Below are 25,630 nucleotides of genomic sequence, written 5' to 3' on the forward strand. Positions count from 1 at the left end.
GCACACGCCCCGGGAAAGGGGGGGGGGGAGGATAACCCTATTGTGTAGAGGAATCGCAAAACCACGAAGTATCGGTGATGGAGCAGCCGCTTCAGCGGTCTCCTTAAGGTTCCCCCTTCTACTTTTGTGGCACAACTCACTAGCGAGCATTCTCCGTGTTTTGCTTTGGATTGACAAGATCTGTGGTGCGCAGCCTCTGGACAGCATCTGAGTTTCCCATTTTCTCCCGGCTGTGGCGGTGGTGTATGCGTATCGGAGGGTGGGGGAAGGAGGAGGTAAAGGTAGGAGGAGAGGCCAGGAGAGCCACCCGACAGCGTTCATATCTTTACACAAACACGCACGCCCAGGTCAACACCGAGGCTTTTCAGCAGCGATGTAATGGTCTTTTTTCCCTCGACCATTACAAAAAACGTCAATCGACCACAACACACGGCACCGGGTTCACCTGGAAGCTGTCCAACTCCTGCTCCCAGCCGCAAACCAGCTCACTCATCATTTCCACGTGGTACTCACAAAGTTGGCGGGCCTCCGTCACTGTCCAGAGAGATGCCTTGCTCGTCTCTTTCGAGGAGCGATGCGGTGGGCACCTGAAGCGCACCACTGTCTTCCAGTAGGCGTCTTGAGGCTGCACCGTATGCGGCGCCCGACGAACTCGTGCAGCGGTGCTGTCCTTGACCTTCATCGTTCCGTTGAAATCAGAGAGTGTCGTGTAGTGTGTGCCGCACGGATTCATTGATGGATACACGCTCTCCCACACCAGGTGCTCAGGGTTCCACCGCGGCTTCGAAAGACGCGGGTGGTACCGCCCTATCACCTCAAAAACGCCGTTGTACCGTGAGTTCTGCAAGATGGCGTGCCGAGTCGACGGACTGTGGTGCATTGCGTGCAAGAACTCTAGCAGGTTTGGTGCATCCCTGTTTTGCGCTGATTTGCTTTTCGGGTTGCTGTGTTGAGAAGGCTGTTGAAGCAGGTGCTTCAGGCGCTGGTGCTGGACGCGGTATACAACGCCGGCGGGGCACAGTTCGTAGTACCGCTCTGTGCCCGTCAGCGCTTTCTCGCCTTCTCCGTACAGACAACGGGAGGACTGCTCACTAGCAACATTGTGCCACCACACCTCGAGCGCGCTTGACATGGCAGCACGGTTGCGCGCTATGTAGCGTTGCTGCTGCAACGCCTGCAGCGTTCGATTCTGTGGAAGCGGGAGACGACAGTGCAGCAGAAGTGGCTCTGCTTCAACATCTTCCCAGCGAGGGTGCCCATCCCCACTACGTCGACGCGGTCGCTCCTTGTTCCACACAACCCACTCCCCAGAAAGTCTGCAGCGAAATGGAAGAGGTGCATCGATGGCGTTGATTCCCTGATACGCCAGTGCAGTGGTGAGGTGCTCGTCTAAGGCGTAGGTGTGCATGGATGCCTCCTCTCTCGCCGACGCCGACGGTGGGTCATGTTCTTCCAAGAGGCGATACCCGCTGCGTGCAATGGTCAAGAGTGTGCCGTTTGGAGCGTTGTAGAACTTATTCTGGAGATCGAGATCGGTGTCAAAGCGGTTCAACACAACAATTGTGTACGCATCAGCACCGGACCACCCATTGGCTAAGTGAACAGGCTCCGTAAAAAGAAGAAGTCCCACCACCACAGCACACACCACCAAAGGAGGGAAAGGTGAAAGGCCCATCTTGTGCGCCAAAGAGTTCAATGCTAGTCGGAAGACGAGAATTGAGGTGCTCTTCGCTGACAGAAGAAACAACCCAGAGAGAGAGAGAGTGAGTGACAAAGGTCGGCAGGATTGGAGATGGTCTGCAGGGAGAGAGCGACACAAACGTCAGCGAGAGTGAGCCACAGGAAAGCGCTCGCCATCATCACCTCGATGCACACCCGCATGTGTGTGTGTGTGTGTGTGTGTGTGTGTGTCCGCAATAGCTTTTCGTACGAGGGCATGCGTGTTCACTTGACCTCAAACCCTTGACTGTAAGGTTGCAAATTGGTTATTACTTCGGCCATGAAACTCAAGTCGAGGAAAAGACAGAATGGAAAAAAAAAGGAAAAAAAAAGCGCACAAAAAGACATCTTTGTCTGCAAGGAATTATTCGCGTCACCATATGTTGGACACCCCACCCCACTTTTGTCATTGCTCACCCTTTTTGCCTAAAAGAGAGTCCCGTACAAAATATGTATATGTAGTACAACAATCCGGCTGTTGCAAGGGATGCGTGGGTGAGAGACCGACCGCACATCACTCCAGCAGTGTCCTCAGAATCCCTCGCTATGAGGCGCATCAAATGTACCGCCCCTGCAGTGAGCCAGCACAATTTGCTCACGAACAGGTCCACTCTCAGCGATCACTCAACCACCGGATTCTCTTGACCACAAAGGAAGCGTGCATGAGGCATTGTATATATATATATATATGTGCATGCCAGGGTATCCATTCCACCACAAAGTATATCAGCTCCACTCCAGACGCTAACACAGGCCCCCCTTCCGCCTGGTGGTGCAACAGAGCGGTATACAGGTGTTGGAATGATGCTGGCCGAGTCACCTGAGCACGGCCTCTGATTCGGGCACTACACAGACCTAGCCGCCTCGCAGGTCACTCTTTACAGCCGCACCCGTTGGGCTGGTCGCCATGCGTTGGAGCCACATTGACACCCTTGTCCATTGTATCGATGGGGGCAGGCATAAGCACTGTGGCGGGCCACCCCGCCGCAACACCACACTGCAGACATTGCCGCTAGCATTAATAGCGACGACGCACTCCGAATCGGCTAATGGTGGTGGTGGTGGTGCTGGGGGAGGTTCGGTGGACTGCTTGTCTTTCGCACAAGAAATGGGTAATGGTCCCCTGCTGATGTGCGCTGAGATGTGCCGCCCCCCTTCCCCTCCCCCCCCCTCCCCGCTACCCGGGAATGAATTATATACCGGGAAGTGTAAAACACAAAAAAGAGGTGCATAGCAAGTTAACCAAAGGAAAAAGAAGCACAACAAAGCGGGGTGTCTGCTAAAAGACACCAGAACAGATGGGGATGTGTGGGGGCGGGGGGGGGGGGAAGTAAGCGATGGGCGTTATGCCTCCGAGGACTGTTGCATTGCGGTGTGGTTACCAATGGAAGCGCGAGCTGGCCAACTTCACAATATCCTCCGCAATCGCCATGGATGCAGTGGCGGCAGGACTCGGTGCATTACGAACGTTCAGGATGAGTGGGTCCTCGATACCGGTGGTTTTAATGGCCTTGTCGGGTAGCGGCACATCTTTGATCAGTTCAAGCGTCTTCTTCTCATTCATCAACGCCTGCACCATCACCCGCGGTCGTGCGAGCTCCATCGCGAGATCTGCGCTCAGGGTCCCGTCCTCTGCCACCCCGACAGCCATGACGCCGCAGAAGCTGTCAGCAATGTCCTTCGCTTCGATGGAGGGGATCAGCTTTTGCGCCTCGCGGAGGAATCTCCGTTTGCTCAGGTCCATGTAGTAGGTCTGGCACAGGACACCAAAGTTGGAAACGAGACTCACCCACCCACCTTTGCTAAAAGCGCAGTTGAAGCAATACTCAAGGTCGATTGTGTAGGGTGTGTAGCCGTAGCGATCCAAGGAAAACGCGGACCCTGGTCCGATAATCACTTGGCGGCCGCGGCGCACATCCACTGTCGGCGTGAAATGGACACCAACGCTGAGGCCCTTACGGCTATCAGGGCATGGGTACACGTGCATGTGCACCATGTCGCGGCGTTCAGGCGTTAGTTGGTAGTACCGCCCGCGGAAGCCGTAGATCTGGACCACCCGCTTGCCCACCCACTCCATAATACCACCAGAGCGCTTTGCTATCACATCGCTACTGAGACCGCAGCATGTAATGACTCGTTTTGCCAAGATGGTCTTTTCCGGCCCAAGATGGTTCTTCTCACGTCCGCGGATGAGCACCATCTCATTCGCGCCTTTACCCTGCGGGTTGGGCACCGACACGCCAATGAAGTCCTGTGCATCGAATTGGAATTGTGCGGCAAACTTGTTGGCTGCGTTGGACTTCAATTCACTCAACATGCAGCGTGTCACTTCTGCAAAGTCGACGATGCCCGAGGCGGGGGACCACAGGGCAGAGACGCCGGTCACCAGAGGCTCTTTTTTCTTGATGGCGTCCACACCTTCAAGAATTTCGAGTCCCTTGACACCATTCGCCACACCCCAGTCGTACATCCTCTGAACAATAGAGCGCTGGCTTTCTTCCGTGGCGACGATAATCTTGCCACACAGCTCGTAGGGGAGGTTGTTCTTCTTGCAGTAGTCGATGATCATATCGTGGCCGCGAGGGCACAGCTTCGCCATGGCGGAGTTGGGTGGATAAAACATACCGGCATGGATGCAGCCGCTGTTGTGGCCGGATTGGTGCTGCGCCACATCTGCTTCGCGTTCGATGAGAGCGACACGCTTGCTGGGGTATTTTAGGCGGATCTCGCGGGCGGTGGCGACCCCGACGATGCCGCCGCCGACGATGGCGACGTCGTACACGTCACGGCGGTCGTCCTTGGAGAAGGTGATGAGCGAGTGAGAGGTGCTGGCGCTGTCGGTAGCCATGTTGCCATACCCACGACCGCAGTAAACTATTCCGACCAGGCCGCCCACAGCGGCCACCTGGCATGTGCCAGAGAAGAGCTTGCCAAGCACCGACGCCATGTTCTTTTTTTTTTTTTTGCGAGATCAGGTGGTGATGCCACCAGAGTTCCGCGCACAGAGAAAAAACGAAGGGGAGGGAGAGTGGGGGATGTGGGGGGGAGGGGGGGGGAGGGAGAGGGGAGAAATGGGGAGTTGAAAAAAAAAAACAACCCAAAACAGGAAATATGATGCGTTTTGAAATGAGTTATCGATCAAAAGGTAGAAGTTCGATGGAGAAGGGGAGAACAGAGAGGAGTATGCGCGCAACAAGAGACTAGCATGCCTTCAAAAAGAAGAAAAGGCGCATACAGCAGCACACAGCGTCACTGAGCGTATTACGTGCGTATATCAGGCGGACTTCAAGGATGAGCAGGAGAGAGGAGGGAAAGTGTAAGATTCGGGTAAAAGAAGAAAGGAGGTGGGGCGCCTGTGTACAAATCTGATGAAGGGTCTTACGTGCCGCAGTAAGGGGGCGCTTCTCTAGCGGTAAAAGAGCAGTGGTGGTGAGCGGCCTTACCCAAGAGTGGAGAGGTTTTAGGGGGTGAAGGGGTGTGGGGGGAAAGAGTCGCAGAGTAAAGGGATGGGTGATGGGGGCATCAGGGCGAGCGAGAGGGTCAAGGATGACCGAGGAGGGGGGGGGTGCTGGAGGTGTGCCGTTAATGTCTTCAGGGCAGCGAAGAAAGACCCCAAGGCGAGGGGGGTGTCTGTGTGGGTACGGGTATCGTGATATATCACATAACATCCATTTTATTTATCGCTTGTGCTCTAATAGCCCCGGAAACTCTTGAGTTCCACCCCACTCTTTACCCCGTTCACATCCGTTCTCTCACTTATGAATTTGCCGTTTCCCCGCTTTTTGTTTTTCTTTTGCGACTCGTTTCTGAATGTTTAGGTGGCGTTTCCACCAGAATTCGTTGATACTCGTTAATGGTCTTAAACAACGTGCGTCTCCCTCATTCACTGAACTTACACGAGATTTCGGTTGTCAAGCGGGCTGATGCGCGATCCCCGGCATCGTTCGGCAAGCTGGAAGTGCCAGCAGCATACGAGGAGTGTGGAAAGAACCAGGCGAAAGCGACAGGGGGGTGGGTGGGTGGGTGGGAGAGAGGGGAGACGCGGCACGATGGCAGAGCCATAACGTGTCGAGATAAAACAGCTATCCCAAGCAGCAACTGTTCTTTGCCTTCGTGTGTGTGCGTGTGTGTGTTAGAGCTCGACTTGGCTGCACCGGTCCAGCATGTCAAGGGCACGAGTCGTCGTGTCGTCCATCATATCCATGGCCTGGAAGCACTTCACGAGTTGGTGCCCCACGATGTTGCGCTGGGTGGCGGGGAGAATGCGAAGCGAGTGCCAGAGTTGACGATCATGAAGAACCAGCTCATGGAGCAAGCGGGCGAGTACTCGCACCGACTTTCGCACTGCAAGTACAGAGATGGGTGTGCTAGCAGTTCCGCTGTGAGCAGCGACGCCCTCGTCGTGGGCCGCATACTCCAGCACGCCCGTTGCGAGGCGCACAATAGCGTCGACTGTCACTTGACTGTCTGTCATTACCGTCTCACTCTCCTTGACGGCGACATCCACAGCTGCTTTCCCCTCCCTTGTAGAGCGAGCACGCCGCATGGCGGTAGATTCGTGCTGCCGCTGCTTCTCCAAGTTCTGCAGGCGCTGCGCCAGGGCCCCATTCACCGTCACCAGCACGTGCTCACCAAAGGTTGCCCATATGATAGACTGAGGGCGCACCGTGTGCGAAGTGAGCAAGCGACCAGCGCTGCCACCGCGCTGGTGCACCCGCTGGGCACGAATGAGCGGGAACAGAAGTGTAGTGGCATCCCACAAGATGGCTAGGTCCTGTAGCGAGAAAGCGCTTGGCTGGCCAGAATTCGTCTGAAGCGTCCCCGAGATAAGCAGAGCCTCGGCGAGGAAGAGACATCCTGTGACCAGAGTATCGAGTGCCTCGGCGGGCAACGCTTGTTTCAGAAGCTGCGCTGAATCACTGCAACTCGCGTGACTCGCGCACAGTTGAATCAGTCGAACAAGTTCACTCAATGGCAGAGATCCGGCCATTTCACCCAATTTTTGCACATGGACTTCAGTGAGGTGCCTTTCCCGAAGTGCCGCAACAAGCTGCCGCTGCTGTAGCCGTGCTTGCTGCACAATAGTGCCAAGTACATAGCCTTCTGCATTTCGGCGACCGTGCTGAGCGTACAGCTTCATGCGGTGCGGACGCGTGGCAAAAGCCAGAAGGGAAGACTGTCGTGCCTTCTCTTGCAACACTCGACTCGTTTTGGTCCGCAGTTCAGGGAACATGTCGCGCAGTAGCTGCGACAGCAAGATCGCAGAACCAGCGTCGCCAGGAGGGACCAGGCGAAGAGCGTGCAGCTGGGCTGCGAGCCGCGCGGCTTCCACAGGCTCAAGGCGCCCTGGCATTGTGGCCGTTCCCTCTTCCCTGGGGCAATGTATGTACTGTTTAGCGATGAGATGCCTCTTCACCTCTTGGCCTACCGTTATTATAGCGTCCTCGAGGCGATGGAGGGTGCGTTGCTGTGATGTGGAGGCCTCCTCGCTGCTCACGGGCGATGACATCTGCTGCGGCGTCAAAGCCAGAACACCAGAAGCTAATCGCTGCAGTGTCACGCAGAGATCAAGAAGCTCTGCGGCGCAGCCGAGGCGAAGCAGCGCCGGCACGTCCATCTCAGGCAAGACGAGACTATGGAGGGTCAGAGTTTCCGAGGCTAGAGGAATTACGTGCGCTGTGTGAGGGGGAACCCATCGCATCGGCATCACGCTACCAGATCGTTGCTTCCGCTTGGCACGCGTGGAATCGGGGCCACAGGCACGTAGCGTGCTCATCGCGAGTGGCGGGTCAGTTGCAGTACAATGAGGAGACGTCACGGACTCTTGCAGCATTAAGAAAAGTGCGTCTTCGCTGTCCCCCAGAGCTTTTTCAGAACTACCGAAATCTTTGGTATCGGGTGCTTCGCCGAGGGCTTTGACTGACGCCGCCGCCGGCGCGCTCGGCGCGGCAGGTTCGTTGAGGCTACTGGTGTCTGCTTTCCGTTTGCGGACGTGCCACGACCGCGACGGCATCGAGACAACAAAGCGTGGCGCGTGTCGACTGAAGCTCCTTCCCTCCACATAGTCTCGCAGAACCCCCATTGAGATACGCGAAAACGCAAGACACATGAAAAGTAGTTGCTGGGCAGGAGGCGCCGCCGTGGAGGACTCTCCACCCGCCGCCGCACGCTTGTGCTCCATGACAGCCGCTGCCCAAAGGGATTTGCGCAACAGTAGCTGCCACAGGCGTGCCGAGACGAACGAGCGGGCAACCAGCGAGGTGCGCAGCATTGAAAAATCATTTTTGGCGGAACGACATTGTTCCTGCAGCGTATTGGCTGTTTCTCGCAGAAGTGCGAGTTCGTCCTCGTTGTGTTTGTCACTCTTTTCTCCATTTTTGCGAGTGCAACGGTTCAGCTGACCCGCGAAATCCTGCTGAAATTTCCGCCACTTGGCATCCGCCGCCACGCATCTGCGCTGCGCGGTTTCCTCTTTCCCTCGCAAAAAAACCCGACGCGCTTCCTCCACCGTGTGGAGAAGCCTTAAAAGGAGAACCACAGCGTCGAGCTGCTGACGCGAAGTTGTAGGAGAGGGCTGCTTTACGGAGAGAGTCTTACCCTCATCGGGTTGCATAGTTGGTGCTGAGGAGGGGGAAGAAACAGTGACGTCACTGTGCGGCAGCGATGACACACCGTTAGCCGAGGTGCTATCTGTTGGATCCGCGGACGCATGCGCAGCGTTTCGTTGCGCAACCCGTTGCTTTTGGCGGTATTCCAGTTTCCACCAGCTGCGCTCCACTAGCGAGACAGAAAGTGGGATACGCCGAAACAGAAGCTGAGTTTGGGCAGCAGCGCAGTACGACAAGGTGCTTGGATGTGCTGAGGCAGAGGACCGTCCTCGTCGCCGACCAGCGGAGATTCGAGGCCCTACTTCATCTTCGTCCTTTGCTAGGATTGGTGCGGGGCGCGTGGAGTCGAAGTGGTGACGCGCACGTGCTTCATGGGATCGCACGCTACTTAGACGGCGTGTAAGGTGAGCAAGCTCGCTTAAGCGCTTGGCAAACTCCATCAGCTGCGTGGGCGTGCCGTAGAGGCAAGGTCGTGAAAGTGAGAAGGAATATAAGGCAGCGGGGGTAGAGGGCAGAGGTGGTGGTGATCATCTAGGTGTCCGTGCCTCTGCGTGTTTGTGTGTGTTATAGTTTTTCATGCGGCTGCGCCGGTACATGGAAGACGTTGGCAGCAAGAGAAAAAGCGCCGCGTTTCATCTGCATCGTGGAATGAGCCACCTGCTTGCTAAGCAGAGGGGGGATTGGGAGTAGTGGTGGAGAGACGGTACAGCTCTACTTCGTGCTTTCGTTTTTTCTTTCTTTTGCTTTCACATCTTTGTTTTCTCCCTCCTCCCCCCACCTCCACGGCCGCTGTTTTAGCGATAGGGCCCCCTCTTTTCTCGCTGCTCTCTTGGCCTTCCCTCCCCCTTTTTTCTCCAGCAAGCGGTGAGGTGCGGGGGAGGGAGGGAGGGGGGGGGGTTGTCTCGCGGGGTTTGACATGAGTGGACAATGACGAAGGACAAGAAGGGGGGAGGGGGAATGAATGAATGGCGATGCCGACCATCACCCAAAACGGGGGAAAAAACAAACGAAGAAAAAGAGGGGGGCAACGATAAGAAAAAAGGAGGCCACACCAAACGTGTAGGTGCGCCAGAAACCGCGCGCTCCATGCACTGTTTTTCACCCCTCCCCTCCCCCCCCTCACCCCGCCTGCCGACTCGGGGAATTTAAATGCATATCCAGTTGTTGGAGGGGAAGCGCAGCAGCAAAATTTCTCGTCAGACGTGTGCGCGTGTAAAGAGAGGAGGAGAGGTTGGGGGGGGGGGGACGATGGCAACATGTAGAGCGATGAAACAGGGGGAATGGGGGAAAAAAGAACAGGTATAGAAAGAGTAATGGTGACAAAACCAAAAGAAGTGACGCAGGGGGTTCCTCTTGTGAAAAAACTTCTCGTTCCACACCACTAGGGCGCACTCTGTCATGCAGCGCTTTGAGCCGTAGAGGAAGTGAAGAGTACACTTGTACAGGAAGCCTTTGATAAGTAAAGCAAACAATTTATATGTATATACGTATATATACATACAGAGGTCTAGAGAGAACAACTCGAGACCAAAAAGATATTTGCCCAAGGCACCAACCAATGACACACGAGGACCATATCGACGGGTGAAGGTAGAAGGCCAGCAGAGACACACAACAAGCATGACCATAGTAATCATGTAGGCTAGCCTTCGGAACAACCACAAAGGAAAAGGGAGCCTGAGGGAGTCGGCATCCAGCCATCTCATGGGAGTTTCTTCCTGTGTAGAGGAACCCCCCCCCCCCCAAATCCGTGCCCGAGGTTGATCGATATCCAGCGCCGCATCTACTGTGAAGGTAAGTCTTTCTTCACGATTGCCTCGACTCGGGCGCATTATTCCGTAGACGTCAGCGTGCCTTGGCTTGAAACCTCGGGGACGTGGCAGTCGGCTTTTTTTTTACTCTGTGCCCCTAGCGTTGTCGGTTACCAAGAGTTCGTACCGCGTCCGCCACCGCCACCGCCGCTGCTCTTGTCCGAGGGTTGTGTCCAACGGGCAAACGTATCACAATGTCACTCATTTGTGAGCCTGGCTTCTCGTTCTGAAAACGTGAGAGAAAGCGAGAGGGGGTTGAGGAGTAACGAAGAGAGGAGAAATGACGCAGGGGAATCAGCAGCGTTGTATCCGTTCAACCTGCTATTCTGTCTGAAACAATTTAACACACACACAATACACATGCCGCAACAGCCTACCCCGGTTCCTCTGGTGCACCGCGGCTGCATGTTTGTCATGTACGACGAAGCGGTCTCCATCCCATCCGGTCGTGCGTGCCCCCCCTCCCCCCCCCCCCTTTGTCATTGCTCACCTCATCTGACCGATACGCGCTGTGCGTTCAGCGCCAGACCGACGTGGCCAGCCCTGGTCCTCGTCGCGCGGGGTAGCAGTTGGGGGTCGTCTAGGCGCCGGCAGGATGAGCACAAGGATCGTGTGTCGTCCGGCTTCAGGCGAAGGCCCCGCATCCCACCCCCCTCGCGTGTTGGCCCCCTCGGCTGCTTCAGCTCGCTGCAGTCCAGGCGGGAAAGCGGTGTGGAAAAGCGCCCACACTGCCCTTCACACGACTCGGTGGTACAATACGGGGTGGACACGCCCACGCTTCCAGTGGCCGAGGCACCAGCCGGCCTACCTGCCTCAGATGCAGGAGACGCCGCACGTTCCGCACACGTGTGCGCATTGAGGCTCCATGCTATGGGGTTCTACTTGCCGTGCTTGCACATCACATCGACTCGCCTGCCCCCCTGGACACCTTCCCTCCCCCCACCACCTCTCCTCCCCGCTTGGGTGGCAAGCACCACGCCAGCCATGCATGGCAGCGCGGGCGCGCAGTGATCCCCGCGACGAATCGGAGAGGAGGGGGGGGGCAGCAAAAAGATGTCGCTCTTTCCTGGGCCCGTATACGTGTAGAATCGTCGACACGTTTCGGGTGCAGTTGGCTCAAACGTCTTCACAGCCACATGTCCCTGCGCCACACCGTCGGCACAGACCTGCGCGCGGACACCAGTCGTCCGCAATCATTGTACCCATGGAGAGGAGGGGCGAGATGCGAACCTTTGTCTTCCAGACGGAGTGGATACACACTAGACCCTGAAGCCCGACGCTGTGGTGGACGGCAACATCGGGGCGCAATAGAGGAGCAGAGAGACGACGCAAAAGCGAAAAGGAGTGGCAGGTGGAGGGGGCGAGGAAGAGAACAGAGGAAAAAGAAGCACAGGTCAACAGACAGACACAGGGGGAGGGCGCAAAAAAAAAAAACATTTTCTTCTGGTGCTGAATCGCTTTATTGGAGTGTAGCTTCTCTCCCTTTTCTTCGCTCGCACCGGTTTTTCCTCTGATGTGCCCTCTTTATAACTATTTTTGTTTTTGGTTTGTTTGTTTGTCCATTGGTCACTTCGACATTCACTTATCATTTTTGTTTTCATGCGTATTTGAATGTCACCCGTCTGTATATCCATATATACATATATACATTATATACACATACGTATAAGTATGTTCTCCCCTTTATTATTTGCTCCCCGTTGCGTCTCTCTCAAGGTGAAGAAGGGAGGTTGATGCGGGTGTGCGACGGGGGCGGGGGGCGATGAGACAGCAAAGTGTGTAGCGCGAAAAGGAGTTACGAGGCGCAAGGTGAGAAAAAAAATGAAATACGGAATATCCCAGTTATCAACCACCGACAATCTCCCACACAGGCGGTTGCTGCAGGGTTAAGTCGCACAGCGAAATTAGAGCATCGCGCACCCGCTCAGGTGTTTTCGTTTGGAAGAACGTCTGCAACACAAGCACGCTGTCGACGGGAGGGGGGAGGGATTTGTGGTTGGACCGCAAAAAGAGTATCGCGGAAGATAAGAGTAGCTGTGACGAAGCAAACACGGGCTTCTCTCTTTCCCCCCTTTCGATTTTCCCTTTCCTCCTCTCCTACCGACACGTGCAAAGAGAGCATATCAGCGATACTAAAGGAAATATATATATATATACATATATACATGTTCCTGCCACGAAACTGTGTCGACGGAATCTGGAGGAGGAGGAGGAGGAGGAGGGGAACCAATACATGAAAAACGTCCAGGGGACGTACATGCGCTTGATGAAGAAGAGAAAATAAGAGAGAAAAGGCGAGACCCAGAGGAACAGCAATGACTAACGAAAGAAAACACTACACACAGATGAGCACACTCATAGAGAGATGGAGGGGCAGGAAAAGTTGCTAGACCAGTCACATACTCGATTACAGTGACATACACACACAAATACCTTGACAGGAAAAAAAGAAAAGGCGTGCTATATATATATATATATATTTAAAATGCGTGCATCCCAACGTATCATGAGTAGTTTTAATAGGTCCGCATATATACACACATACATATACATATATAACGCAGAGTGGAAGAACAAAAGAATAAAAAAAAATCGAAAACGAACATGGAAAAAAAAAGACACACCAGAAATGCGTTTCTGTTCACCTCCCCATTCCTCCACACACATCTCCTGCGTTCAAATCTGTCTCCCCCGCTTTCTCTTTTTCTCTTCACTGCAGCTCATCGTCTCTTTTTTTTTTCTGTGTGCCTCTCTCGGCAAAACACGATTGGCTGGCCAAACCATCACCATTACGAGAGGAGGGGGGGGGGAAGGGAAAGGAAAGAGCTGATCGTTGACGTGACGACTGCAGAGATGCTTGAAAACAGCGTGGAGACCCCCGGCGCGTGGGAATAATAAACGCCAGAACACACAAGCACAGACACATACAGAGGCACTGTCATGAGGAGAGACACAGGAAACGAATCTTCTGCAATTGAGACCGAGAAGTGGGTTTTACTTTCCTTGTGAGGAAAGGTGGGGGGGGGAGGTGGAGGCGGGGAGGAGCGGCGAGAGAGAAGGGCGGGGGCGGGGAAGAAGGCAGTGCTTCTTCCCTTCATATCTATAAGAAAATGACAAATGAATGAAGAAAGAGCCGAAACACATAGGATCACACGCTTGAGTAGTTTAGTGTGATATTTACAGCAGCGAAGCGATGCAGGCGGGGGGGGGTCAACCTTGGTTGGATGGATGTGGCAGTGTAAGTCACCTGCGAAAAAAAAGATTTACGAAACCGATTTTCTTTTATTGGGGTTACTCTCACCCCCTTTTCTGCTTTCCTTGCGTTATATATGGGAGGGCGGTGGTGGTGGTGGTGTAGTGACATGACCTCTGTGTGTTTCGCATTCATCTTACCTCGGTCGCCCAGGAAACTTTGGAGAGGGATTGATATCACCACTAAACGCGAAGGGGCGAAGAACGAACGCGAGCCCATTACGAGTAAGGGGTGGTGTTCGAGGGAAAAATGAACGGGTAGGAGACCGCTTGGTAGTTCTCTGGGTTCATGACAGGCACTTGTACAAAAGTCGGCTGCTGTACTTGAGATGGTGTGGAGAGTGTTGTTGACCGCAGAAACGTCAGCCCTCCAAAAGAGGCCGAGGGGGGTGGCGGCAGGAGGGCCTGCTGCCGCTGGTGTGCAGGGTTCATCACACAGTAGTAAGACGACTCTGCCATTGCACTAGATGCGATCGAAAGCGGTGGTGGTGGTGGTGGTGGTGGTGGTTGAGATGTCTCGAATTGCTGCATCTGGGGAGGCGTCGAAACGTTCGTCCAGTACATACCGGGCGCAGGGTTCACTTGACCTTGGGATGGGTAGTGCATCTGTACCAAGGAAAGTGGCTGAGGGGTTGACTGCGTGCGCGTGACGGTGTTGCTGGGGAGGCGAACGGTGTGTACGTTTGGCGGAGCTTGTTGCTGTTGGGGCACGTAAAAACAAGAGGGAATCGTGTAGCTCATCGCATGCTCTTGTCGGTTCTGCAGTTGCTGCTGCTGATGCTGCTGCTGCTGCGGCGGCGGCGAGGACGGGGTAGAGTAGTTGCCCTGTGAAGACGCTGTCACCGACTGAGTCCAGAACGCCGAGTTCGTGTGAGCCACCACTTTCTCCAACTGGCTGGCAGATAGCTGCCCAACCTGGTGCTGCTGGTGCACCTGCTGAACCGATTGACTAGACCGGTTGCTGTTGGATCCATGACTGCCGCCAGCACGACTGCCAGTTCCGCCTTTGCCACTTTGGCGTTTATGATGTTCCGCAACTGCGGTGTAGAGAACCTCGCTCAGTTCCACACCGGTGATAGCGCGCGTCAAGTCCAGCTCTTCATGGTGCTGTTCGCTCACAAAGCGGAACTCTACCGTGTCGGAGCGCATAGGGTCGACCAGGGTGTTGCCAAGTTGATGGAACTGGAACTTCGACCAAGGGCACTGGATGCGCTCACCGGCGAGGTAGATGGTGACGCACGCAAAGTTCACTTGATACTCGGCGGCATGCGCGACTAAGGGTTCGCCACGGAGAATGCGGTGCGCCGCCGCCAGCGCGTCATTGCTGCGTAGTCGCGCAAAGTACACACGCTTCTTGTCCCGGTTCGTGCCTCGTCGAATAACACACGGAAGCCGACGCAGCCATTGGTCCTCTGACAAGCCACTGTATACCTTTTCGGCGTTCAAAGGCGTTGTGGGGATGAACGAGCTACTAGTCTGCCCACCAACTGCGGAGGGAATGGGGGCCTCGGCAGTGCTGGCGACATGGTCAGAGGGAGGAAAGAAGACGTCCTCAACTGTTGTCGAGGCCATGGAGCTTCGAGAGTTGTGGATCAACCGTGCGATGAGCACGCTCACATTTGCAACGAGGGTGCCGATGTTCTCACCATGGGCGCACTCGCACAATACCAGTTCGCCGACTTTGAGTGCTGCACGCAGTTTAGGGGGCACAAAGCACACACAGAAGGTCTTGTCAAAGACGACAAGAGCGTGGACGAGGTCCGTCACTTCGTCTCTTTCGGTTTCTAGGGCCGAGGAAGAGACCGATGAGGCAGCGCTGTTGATAGGGTTGATATGGGGAGCATCGCTGTCTGGTCCGTTACTAGCGGAAGCCCGCAGGTCTGCCAATGTCATGGCACCCCTTGTCTTGTCGGTGCATCGCGCTGTCAATACAGGAACGTTTGGCTGCACGCCGGATGACGCGCTGTTGCTCCACTCTGCAGTGCACATATCCACCTCCTTTGACGAAGGCGTGGTCGTTCCGTACTGAGGTGCGAACTGGAGAAGCGTCCCATGAAAGTTTCCAGATGGTTGTGTGGAGTAGGGAGGCTTGTGTTGGTACTGCGGCAGTTGCGAGGGCTGACCACTTGACGTGTTGAGAGACACCGTGACAGACATGTCTGGGGTGCTACTGTTGAACACCTGGGGAAGTGAAAACGACATGGGAGCACCGAGCATACTTTGCTCACTGTCCGCATCTGTCAAGGAGCAGTCCATGTTGCTATTGGAGATGCGTATGTGTCTCCTCCACACACACACACACACACACGTGCACGCGCGAAAAAAAAAGGGTGGGTGGCGAGGGTCAAACACAGGCACAGCGATAAAAAAGAGGTGGAAAGCAAAACAAAAAAAAACACAAAAGCAACGAACAACAGAGAGGGGTGAACAAAGCACCAATCGAGAACGATTGTCTTCAGCACTTTGAAGATCAAAACAACAAAGAGAAAAGGCAGACTATTAAAAAAAGAAATTCGAAAACTTTGAAGACGGGCTACAGTCCTGATCGAGTTAGGACAAAAAAACACAAAAAGACAAATGAGAGAGAGGTTTCTGGAAGAGGAAGGAGGGGTGTGTGTGTGTGTGTGTGTGTGAGGGGCACCGATCATACGTTTGTGACTCACCACAAGCTCAAAAAAAAAGCTCGAAAAAGGGGGAGGACGTGGGACGAAGTGAGAGAGAGGGCCGTCAAAGATCACGGTGAAAAAAATTAATTCTCGACTAGAGAAGAGCGACAATAAAAAAACGAAAAAAGTTCGGATGTATAATAGCTACGTCGACAAAGCAGGCCAGGTGGGGGGAATGGGGGGAGGGTGACACGGCGTGGCGAATGTGCTAAAGGCACAGAATAAGAGAAAGATGTGTTGAAGCTATATAGTTAAAATAAGCCAATTAAAAAAGGAAGAAATACTGGAGTGAGTGAGTTGTGGTGGGTCAACAAGAGCGGCGGAGGGGTGCAAAAAACAAAACGCGGATGGAAAAACAGCTCCACCACGCACACGGATACAGATATGCGGAAAAATGATAAAGGTGTTTATCAGTTTCTCTTTGAAACCTTTTCTTTTGGTGTAGATATATATTTCTTTGGTGACCTTTCGCGGCGCCCTACGTCGCAGAGGGCGTTCTCTTTTTTTTTCTTGTCCGCAAAGCTGAAGGTCTATACGTTTGCACCAATGCTTCGAGGAGCAGGAAAAATGTCAATGCCACTTTTTTGGTGGTTCCCTTGCCCCCCCCTCCCCCTCCCCCCCAAATAGAGGCACTTTACTTTCCGATCTTTTCTTTATTTACTAAGATCAAGAGTGTCACCGTTGAGCCACCGATATCTTTCAATACCACAGCTTTTTTGTTTTTGTGGTTGAGGGGGAAAAACAAGAGCACCTTCCTAGTCGAAAAGGGGGTGGGAGAGGGGGCAGAAAAAAATGCACTGCAGTTGTGGTATAATGCGAGTAAGGCGGAGGAAAGATAGATTTCAAGACAAAACGGAACACTTCGCAACAACAAAAAGTGATTAGGTTTTTTTTTTACTCCCCCAAAGCGTATATGTATGTGCGTATATGTATATATATATATATATATATCCATACACACAGGAGGGGGGGAGAGGGGCAAGGAGAGATGGGGTCTGGCAATTAGATGTGTAAAGAAGGTGATCGGTGAGATCGCGAGTGAAAAAAAAAGAAATTTGACTGAGTACGTGGACAGAGTTGTGAATGCAAAAGCGTGCGAAGGCGCGCAGGTGTCTCACAAGAGGGCGTGCGCAGCCACACACGTCACCAGCAATACACTGCAATGGTTTCGTTCACCCCCCCCCCAAAAAAAAAGAGAAATTTGATAGTAAAAAGGGATGTTTATACACACACACACACTAATCAACATAAAAACTACAGTCCCCCCCCAAATCAGCCGTCGGTGCACACAGGTACACACTCGAGCTTACGCACACGAAAGTGAGCGGAGCGAAGTAGGGGGGGGGATGGGGAGAGAAGAGTTGAACTGACCGAATAGGCAAAAAATAATAGAAACACACACACGAGGAGAACTGATCCAGAAGAGACTAAAAAAGGTAAAAAAAAAGTGCCGCGTGAAGATCGATCCCAGCCAAAAAGCAAAATATATTTCCCCACTTTTGAGGCCACTGCAACAAGCAACGGCAAGGTCAAAGAAGAATAAAAGATAGAAGGTACAGCGAACCAGAAAAAAACGACTTTGTTTTTATGTATGTACCTGTGCTTGCTCGTGTGCCTCGGTTCGGGGGTGGGGGTGAGGGGATCTAGTGCAAGAAGCTTGAGTGCACACCACTGTGATCAGCAAAACAGTTAGTATTAGAGCAGAACAGAGCTAAGCACGCAGAGACAGAGACGTGGTAGTGACTCGTCTCTTCTTTTTTTTTTTGCCTTCCCTAATAATAGTGAAATTGAAAAAAAAGGGTAGAAAGAGCGAGAGGGGGCAAGGGAAGAAAAGAATAGATGTACTCAACTCAATCTTGAAATTCAACGGAGGTGGAGGAGGAAGAGTGAAAGAGGTCGTGTGAGCGCCAAGAAAAAAAAAACAGAGAGAGGAGGAACGTAAAGAGAGAAACGCTGGGGAACAATGGCAGATCCAGAGACGGTGGAAAAACAAGAACGTAAAGGCGAGTGCACACGGAAAAATTCCGTAATACAAGAAGCCTTGCGCCAAATTCAATCGCACAGGTGGAATGACTAGCGTAATAAGAGAGGGGAACCAACACAAGGCGCGCGGGCGGGAGGGAGGGGGGGGGGTACCGATTGACGTGATATGCAACCAACAAACCTTAGGTGCCCGGTGACTCACGCCCGCTACCCCACAAACACAAAGGAAATGGAGTGTGCAGCGTTTGACAGAAAAAGATGGAAGAGCCGTCAGAGAGACAAAGCCAGATCCCACGAGCTAAAATCTAGAAAGAGGAGAGGGGTGGGGAAAATAGAGGTGTGTTAATGGAAATCGGAACAAGAAAGAGGCACTCACACGAGCACTAACACAAAAGAAAAAAAATCTATTGCGAAGAGGACGCCTCCCCTCGCCAGCATGCGTCTCCAATGACTTTTCCCTATGTAGTTCGAAAGGAAAAGAGGAGAGCGGCAACGAAAAGATAAGTCACCACAACGACGAGGAAATTCGAAAACGAAAACCAGGAAAAAAGAGAGAAAATGTCGGGGGCGATTTGAAAAACAAAACAGAAAAAGAGGTGAAATGCACACACACACACACACACACTCACAGGGAGAGAGAGAGAGAGAGGGGATGGGTGTATGTGTGACAGTTTTTCGCCGATAGGAGGGGCAAGGGCAAGCGAGGTTACAAAGAGAGAAGCAATCTGAAGAAGAAAAAGGGAGGGGGTTTGGTGCTTAGGGAATTACAAGAACAAGAGGAATGAAGCACTTCACCGCAGTGGGCGTCGAACAGAAATACAATAGTGGTCGAGGAAGCCTTACGGTTAAAAAAAGACAGCCGTCCTTCCTGCTCTCCGTTGTGAGAGGTGCGCTTATTCTGTATGCTTGATGCTTCCGTTCTCTGTAATCGTTATGCTGCAAAGAAAGGGGAGGGGGTAAAGGGAAATATCGCGCCGAAAAATAAATGAAAGATGCAAAGAGGCGTTCAACGAACACACACACACACACCTAACGGCCACGAGAGGGAGGGAGGGAGGGGGGGGGGCACTCCCAAAACAGCAGCGAATACGGCAAACGACAAGTGACCGCGGTTATGCATATAAACAAATGATGCCCAATCCAGTATTGCAACTGGTGCTAGCTTCCTCCTCTCACCAAGACAACAACAAGGCCCCGCACAGGGCCTCCAGAAGGCAAATAAATGGACTGCTAAACTCCCTACGGGAAAAGCAGAAGACAATAGGGGAGGGGCGAGGGGGGATGAGAGGAGAAAATGGCCTACACACGTACACAAGCAAACGTGTACCCACGCAAACAGGAGAGAGAAGATAAAACGATACAACAGACAAAATATTCAACCCGCAAAAAAAAAGTGAAGAAAAAAGTGGACAATGTTAAAAGCACGAGAAACAATCGAAGGAAAGTGAGAGCAATGGCCACACACACACACACACACACACACGTGCGCGCACGCAGACACGAAAAGGGACTCGAGGCTTCCGCTCAACTATAAGAAACGCAGCACAACAGGAGGGCAGGCGGGGGAGGGGAGAGAGAAGAACACCAACAACACCAGGCACAAAAAAATGAAGTAGAAAACACACGCACGCACAGAACAGCAAGGGATAAAGATAGAGCAACAAAAAACCAAACAAGAGAACGGAGGGAATATACGAGCCAAAAATGAAGAAAAGCAGTGCACACGAGGAGGCTGAAGAGAACAGGACACAAACACACTCGCCAAAAAAAAAACCCACACTTGCAGTAAAAAAAAAGAGGGGTTCACTGTTATATGGAGGATACACAGAGATGATTGAACTAATGTTGGTGTTTTTTCCCCTTGTAGGAGGGACGGCTGGGCTTGGCTACGTTCAAAGGAGAAGAAGTTGTGTTTGTTCTGCTCCACCTTCACCGGATCCCAGTACTTGGTTTTATTGTCGTATTTCAAACGAAAAAACAGAGAGTAAAGATACCAGTGTCATATACACATACCTTTCGGACTACTTCTTCACACATAACAGGGGTAAGGTTGGGGAAGAGGGTGCAACTCAAACCAACCAAGGTTGCCGGAGGGCAAATTTTTGATTTGTAGGGGTTAAATGATGTCAAACTAACAGATTTCACGCAGAACACACTGCGTCTGCGTTTTGTTTTCTCCAGTGCGGTCGAAACCTTCTTCGCTCCACAGTTGAAATCCTCTTAAAAAATTTTTTTGTGCCTTCACACCTTTTATTTATTCTTCTCCTCTCCACCTTCACCTCCCCACACATACAAGGGGCAGCGAAAACACAGAAATGAGCCAAACGACAATGGAAACGTGTAGAAGGACACAAATACACAGAAACACTCACACACACACACACACACACACACACCAAATAGTCTGTGGCGATGCGCTTCGCTTTTTACTCCTGCAAAAAAAAAAAAAAACGCACCGCTTTTGCGTGAAGTGCGTGCGTGTCTGTGTGTCAAGGGGGAGGGATGAAAGCACGACCACACAGATGAACCGCTCCCTTTCTAAAATAATAAAAAAAAGCGATGCACAAAGCACGCGGAAACGAGAATCAAAAAGGAAAGGGAAGCACAGAGGAGGGGCTGTGGGCAAGGACAATGCTGCAGCCACACACACACAGACACCAACGTAGAGGAAACGGACAAACGAGAAAAAACATATAATTTTTAATTTTTTTGGCTTTCTTTCCTTGTGTTTGCGTTCAACCGAGGAGGAAGAAGAGGCAAAAGTGAGCACACACACACACACACACACGACGAGAATCTGTGTTTGAATATGTAAATTACAGGGGCCTTGGATGTATACAAAAAATCACGTCAAAAGGAAGACACAGAGAAAAGAGGTGAGTGCTTGCAGGAACGTAAGAGCAGGTAACCAGCCAATCAATGAAATCAGCGAGTATCTCAAGAGAGACGATTACTCGAGCTGTTCAACGCAAGCGCACACCAGAGGTGCACCCAGCACCTTTAAGAGGGACGGGGAGGGGAGGTCCACAAAATTGGTACGAGGGGAAACCGAAAAGACTGCAACGAAAGAGTGGAGAAAATATATGACGGAAAGAGTGTAGTGCGGGGGATAAGGCACACTCGAGGAGTGGAGAACGTCTTTAGCGAGTGGGATAGGTGCGCACACACACACCTACACACACACACACACGGGCACACACGCACGCGTGCACCGACGCTTCGATTTTCTCCAATAATCGAAAGATAATGATGTTATTTGATAGCGTTACTTGCAGATTCGAGAGGAGAAAGAGAGGTGAAGAGTCAGCCACAGGATTTATATAAACAAAAAGAGGACAGGACAAGTGCGAGAGGATAATGCACAGGACTGAAGGGAAAAAGTGAAAAGCGCTGATGGCAAGAGCGGAGAGGGGGAAGGGAAGGAGGGAGGGAGGGAAGAGGGGGGGGGTGAGTCAGGTAGAAGGAAAGCGTCGGTTAAATGAAACACAAAAACTCAACCAAGATACGAAAAAGAAGGGGTACACACAAAACCCAGCCTTTTCTGTTATATCCGCACTCGGCAAAAAAAAAACCAATGAAAAAAGATCAAATCAAGGAAGAAAAAGATACACTACGAAAGGGACGGGGGACACCAACAAGGATCCACTGAGGATGTCCAACGAAGGGCGTGAGCGTGGACGGTGGGTTCACCGCGAATAGAGGAGGAGGGGTGCCAGGAGTAGCGTTGGCTACCTTGAGAAAAGGGGGGGGACACGCACGAACACAATAAAGGCAGAAGGGGAGAACAAATCGCTCGTGTGAATTCCTCGAAAGGTAAAAACCACGAGCAGAACCACTGCGCAAAAAGAAGAAAAACGGAGAAAACCTTTTTGAAAGGAGTGCTCACTTCTGCGCGCGGTAGGTGTTGTGGGAGAGAGAGGAGGGGGGGGGGATATGGACTTACAAAAGAGAACAAGCAAGCAAAAAAAGGGGACACACACACACACACACACAGAGCCAAACAAGGTACCCCCCTTTTCTCTCCTCGCCCCTTCCCCCCTAAAATGAGGAAAGAGGTGAAAAGTGCGATTTCTCGCGTTTCCAGCCTTTTGTCCCTTCTCTCCCCCCTTCCCCTTCGGCTATGAGTTCTGGTTTGATGTTTTGACCTCCTTGAGAAAAAAAAACGAGCAAACAAAATTGTGTGTTTGTATAAGTGCGGTACTGGCGTGTATTTTTCACAGCAGCGAGGACGAAAACAGGCGGCTCTGTAAGACTTCTCCCTCAAGATCAGCCCCAATATAGGCGATTTTATTCCTTCAATTGTAAAATTCTCTTCTCCTTCGCCTCTTTATACTTCTCTTGTATGTATCTCCTTCCTCAGCTTCCAGTGGATTTTCTTATCCAGTTTGTGCGTGTCTTTTCTGTGCGCCCAGGTCTGTGGCATCAGCTGCTGCCGTGTTTTCGAGAGCTCTTTTTTTTTTCGGTTTGCTTGTCGAGTTCAGGGTATTGGTAGGGGGGAACCTACAGAGATAGAACCCGCGTATCCTTCTCTTCCTTCGACACGCGCGTTGATGTGGTGCTGGTGCTGTTTATTCTGTGTATCAATACTCTGGACGATCAGACGCCTGCCCCACACATACACGCGAAAAAAAAGACAGAAGACGAGGAGATTCAAGGAAGAAAAGCCAAAGCCACCGCCTCCCCCCCCAAAAACTGGAAATAGCACAAAGTGTGCAAAGCGAGAGAGAAAAAAAAGGGGGAGGAGGGACGGGGTACGAGATCTGCGAATATGTGGTGAGGGGTGTGTGTGTGTGTGTGGGAGGGGACGATAAAGAAAGAGGCCGCGATTCTAGAGTGGCTGTTGAGTACAGCGTAGGCTCACGTAAGTGCGGCTTTCAATATACGTGTTAGTGTTTCTGGACTTTTTTGGTGTGTGGAGGATGAGAAAAAGACGCTGCCTCTCACAGATTGGTCGATGGGCGCCACGTGCCAGCAAAACGAGGAGGGTGAGGTGATGGGGTGCGAGGAGAGAGAGAGGGAAGTGAAGAGAGGAGGGTGTCTCTTTTTGATTATGTGGGTAGAGACAGACGTCACCCAGCGGAGCACACCGCACAATCCGTTTGAGGAGGAGTGCGCATGGCAAAGGCAAGTTCAGACCAGGAGCGCCCCTCTCACCCGACTTCTACACAGCTTTGTATCGACATCATCTGCATGTTCCTTCGTAGGCACCCACCAAAGCGGTTGAATCTGCAGAAGTCGGTGATGCCTCAGTGACCAAAGATCATCACTTTGGCGCACAGCCCTTCCTCTCCCAAGATGCAATCAAGGTGAAAAGGCTTCGTTAAGTCGAGGGGGGGGGGAGGAGCTGACGTTTGTTGTTAAAAGCAACACCGCCGGTTGTAGCGGCTCGCTTCATTCGTCTGGTGCGCTCTCCCCTCCCCCCCTCCCCCTTCTCTCCCGAAGAAAACAGTGCATGGCTGTTACTCTCATAGGCGTGAAGAATGCTGGGGCATTAAAATAATAAAAAAAGGAATACAGCAGTGAGCAGCAGGCGCTGGGGAGGGGGAACCCAAAATACACACACACACAAAAAAAAAATAGAGCAGTGTAAACAAGTGTCTGAAGGACACGGAGAGGCCCCTGTCAGTGGGGGATGTGCGTTTATAAAATGAGCATGATCCGTTAGCGAGTGGCACCTTTATCGTCGATAAGCCACGTTGTCATCTCTTGCAGAAGGCCGAGAAGCCGTTTCCGCTGAAGTTCTAATTGGCCCTCGACGACTTCTTCGTTCCCCCCCTGAGCCGAGCTCCCTCGGGAGGGTGTGGCGCGGTGCAACACGCCGTCGAGTCCAGCGTACACGTTCCACCAATCAGCGTCATGGGTGGCAGGAAACACACGACTCTTTTCGGGGTTTTCCGTTATTAGCTGAGGTGAGTGAGAAGAAGCGCAGGGGGTTGCGACAGAGCGCTTTCTGGACTCGGCGTCTTCGGGCTCTAGCGAGACGTGGGCGAATTGGTGAATGGTGTGAACCGCTTCGCACACCAGCATTGCCCTTTCGAGAGGAAGCTTCTGCTTCTGTCGCGTCTTCTGTGCGCGCTCGTCGAGGGTGGTGCAGAGCTGCCCCACTTTCTCTGCAACTCGCTGAAGCTTTGAGGAAAGTGCTAGTACCATAATGTCGCTGACACTCCGTTCAAGAGCAGAGAACGACGTTGAAAGACCAGTACTGTAAAAAACGTTCTCTCTCTCCAAAGCTGAGCACCAGGCCCTCTGAACCTCACACTCGTACGCAGAGGGTTCATCCAAAGCCTGGGTAGACGCAAGCTCCGCCCGATCGCGTTCAGCTGCCTTGTGTATCATCAGCGATCCCTTGGTCTGCGCAGTTTCAACTGGGGTCGTTGAGGCGCGAATGAGATCCGCGGCACCCAACGACATGGAAGACAGAAGCCCTTCAAGGCTCGCCAGCTCGGCGAAGGCTTGCTCTGTCTGTCGCAGTGTGGCACCGAGTCGCACGACGGCGCCGCCCGCAGACACTGCTCCGGTTAAGGATGCTGGTGGGGTTTCGTTCTGCATTGTTGGCCTTTATGTGTGAGATATTGAGCAATGAGAGCGAGCTATCGGTGGTTGTTTGATGCCATTCCGCACAGCGTTAGCTGACATGCGCTGGCAGGGCAAAAAGACCGATTTTTTTTTTTGGGGGGGGGGGGGTGGGTGGGGAAGCCAAGCGAAGTGTTACAGAGCAAGACGTACGGAAAACTTGCATTATTAATTGTACCCGCGCTGAGTGATGGAGGCGCAACGTGTGCGCCGCCTTCACAGCGGAAAGGCCCTACTCGTTATATGTCTATTGACAAACGGGCCTCTGGTAGACCTGCAACCACCCTCCCTCGCACCGGACTAAAAAGAGCAGCTTACGGGGCGTGGTGGTGGTGGTGGTGGTGGGGGGGTTGCTGCTGAAGGGACAATAAGTCCAAGAACGTCTTGATGGAGAGGCTCCACTCTCTCCCTCTCCCCCCTCCCCCGTGCCGCGCTGCCACCCTTCTTGGCGTCAGCTAAAGAAGAAAGCCATTGATTTTTTTTTTCATTACGAGTTCCCTCTCCCCTCTCCCCTTCCCTTGATGTGCCTCCATTTCATTCAGTTCAGTTTTACTTCCTCAGCCCTTTTCATGACGCCCGTTTGAAAAGAAAAAACAGGGGCATTTTTTTCTTGTTCTCACCCACCGCGGCGGCGCGCGCTAAGCACAGTTTAGTGGCGCTGGCAACAACAAAAAAATGCGAGGGCCGACGAAAAAAGAAAAAAAAAGACCAGGTGAAGCTGAATAAGCAACCTCAAGTATCAAGTGTTTCATAGTGATGAGGAGGGCGGGCGAGCTTCCAAAGCCCCCCCCCCTCCTCAAAAAATAAAGACAATGATGTCTGTGCAAAACTAATCGAGGAGCCCCATATTGAAAATCCAATAGCATTTTTTTTTTCAAGCCCCCACCCACTTCGAATCGCCTCTGTTGTTGATTAAATGTGGCTCTAGAAGAGAGCTCCACCGATCACCCCGGTGATGCGAAACAAATGAGAAATGAGCGGAATCGCAAACTGCCAGTGGAGTTCCCCCCCCCTTCCA

General features: G+C 52.6%; 5 protein-coding genes across 5 annotated transcripts; all 5 read right to left on the reverse strand.

The window, feature by feature from the left end:
• Positions 1-412: 412 nt before the first annotated feature.
• On the reverse strand, positions 413-1,675 carry JKF63_00823 (uncharacterized protein; the record flags this gene model as incomplete). The annotated part of the gene is made up of 1 exon (XM_067896872.1): positions 413-1,675. One exon carries the CDS (start codon positions 1,673-1,675, stop codon positions 413-415), a length of 1,263 nt encoding a protein of 420 aa, XP_067753029.1.
• Positions 1,676-3,097: 1,422 nt separating this feature from the next.
• On the reverse strand, positions 3,098-4,666 carry JKF63_00824 (uncharacterized protein; the record flags this gene model as incomplete). The annotated part of the gene is made up of 1 exon (XM_067896873.1): positions 3,098-4,666. The coding sequence occupies one exon, from the start codon at positions 4,664-4,666 to the stop codon at positions 3,098-3,100; it is 1,569 nt and encodes a 522-aa protein (XP_067753030.1).
• Positions 4,667-5,851: 1,185 nt separating this feature from the next.
• Positions 5,852-8,767, reverse strand: JKF63_00825 (uncharacterized protein; the record flags this gene model as incomplete). The annotated part of the gene is made up of 1 exon (XM_067896874.1): positions 5,852-8,767. One exon carries the CDS (start codon positions 8,765-8,767, stop codon positions 5,852-5,854), a length of 2,916 nt encoding a protein of 971 aa, XP_067753031.1.
• A 4,519-nt stretch (positions 8,768-13,286) lies between these two features.
• On the reverse strand, positions 13,287-15,646 carry JKF63_00826 (uncharacterized protein; the record flags this gene model as incomplete). Its single annotated transcript, XM_067896875.1, has 3 exons — positions 13,287-13,853; positions 13,902-14,179; positions 14,215-15,646. The coding sequence occupies 3 exons, from the start codon at positions 15,644-15,646 to the stop codon at positions 13,287-13,289; spliced, it is 2,277 nt and encodes a 758-aa protein (XP_067753032.1).
• Positions 15,647-23,700: 8,054 nt separating this feature from the next.
• Positions 23,701-24,588, reverse strand: JKF63_00827 (uncharacterized protein; the record flags this gene model as incomplete). Its single annotated transcript, XM_067896876.1, has 1 exon — positions 23,701-24,588. The coding sequence occupies one exon, from the start codon at positions 24,586-24,588 to the stop codon at positions 23,701-23,703; it is 888 nt and encodes a 295-aa protein (XP_067753033.1).
• Positions 24,589-25,630: the final 1,042 nt, after the last annotated feature.

Source organism: Porcisia hertigi, chromosome 36 (assembly GCF_017918235.1).
Source record: "Porcisia hertigi strain C119 chromosome 36, whole genome shotgun sequence".
NCBI classification, from domain to species: Eukaryota; Euglenozoa; class Kinetoplastea; order Trypanosomatida; family Trypanosomatidae; genus Porcisia; species Porcisia hertigi.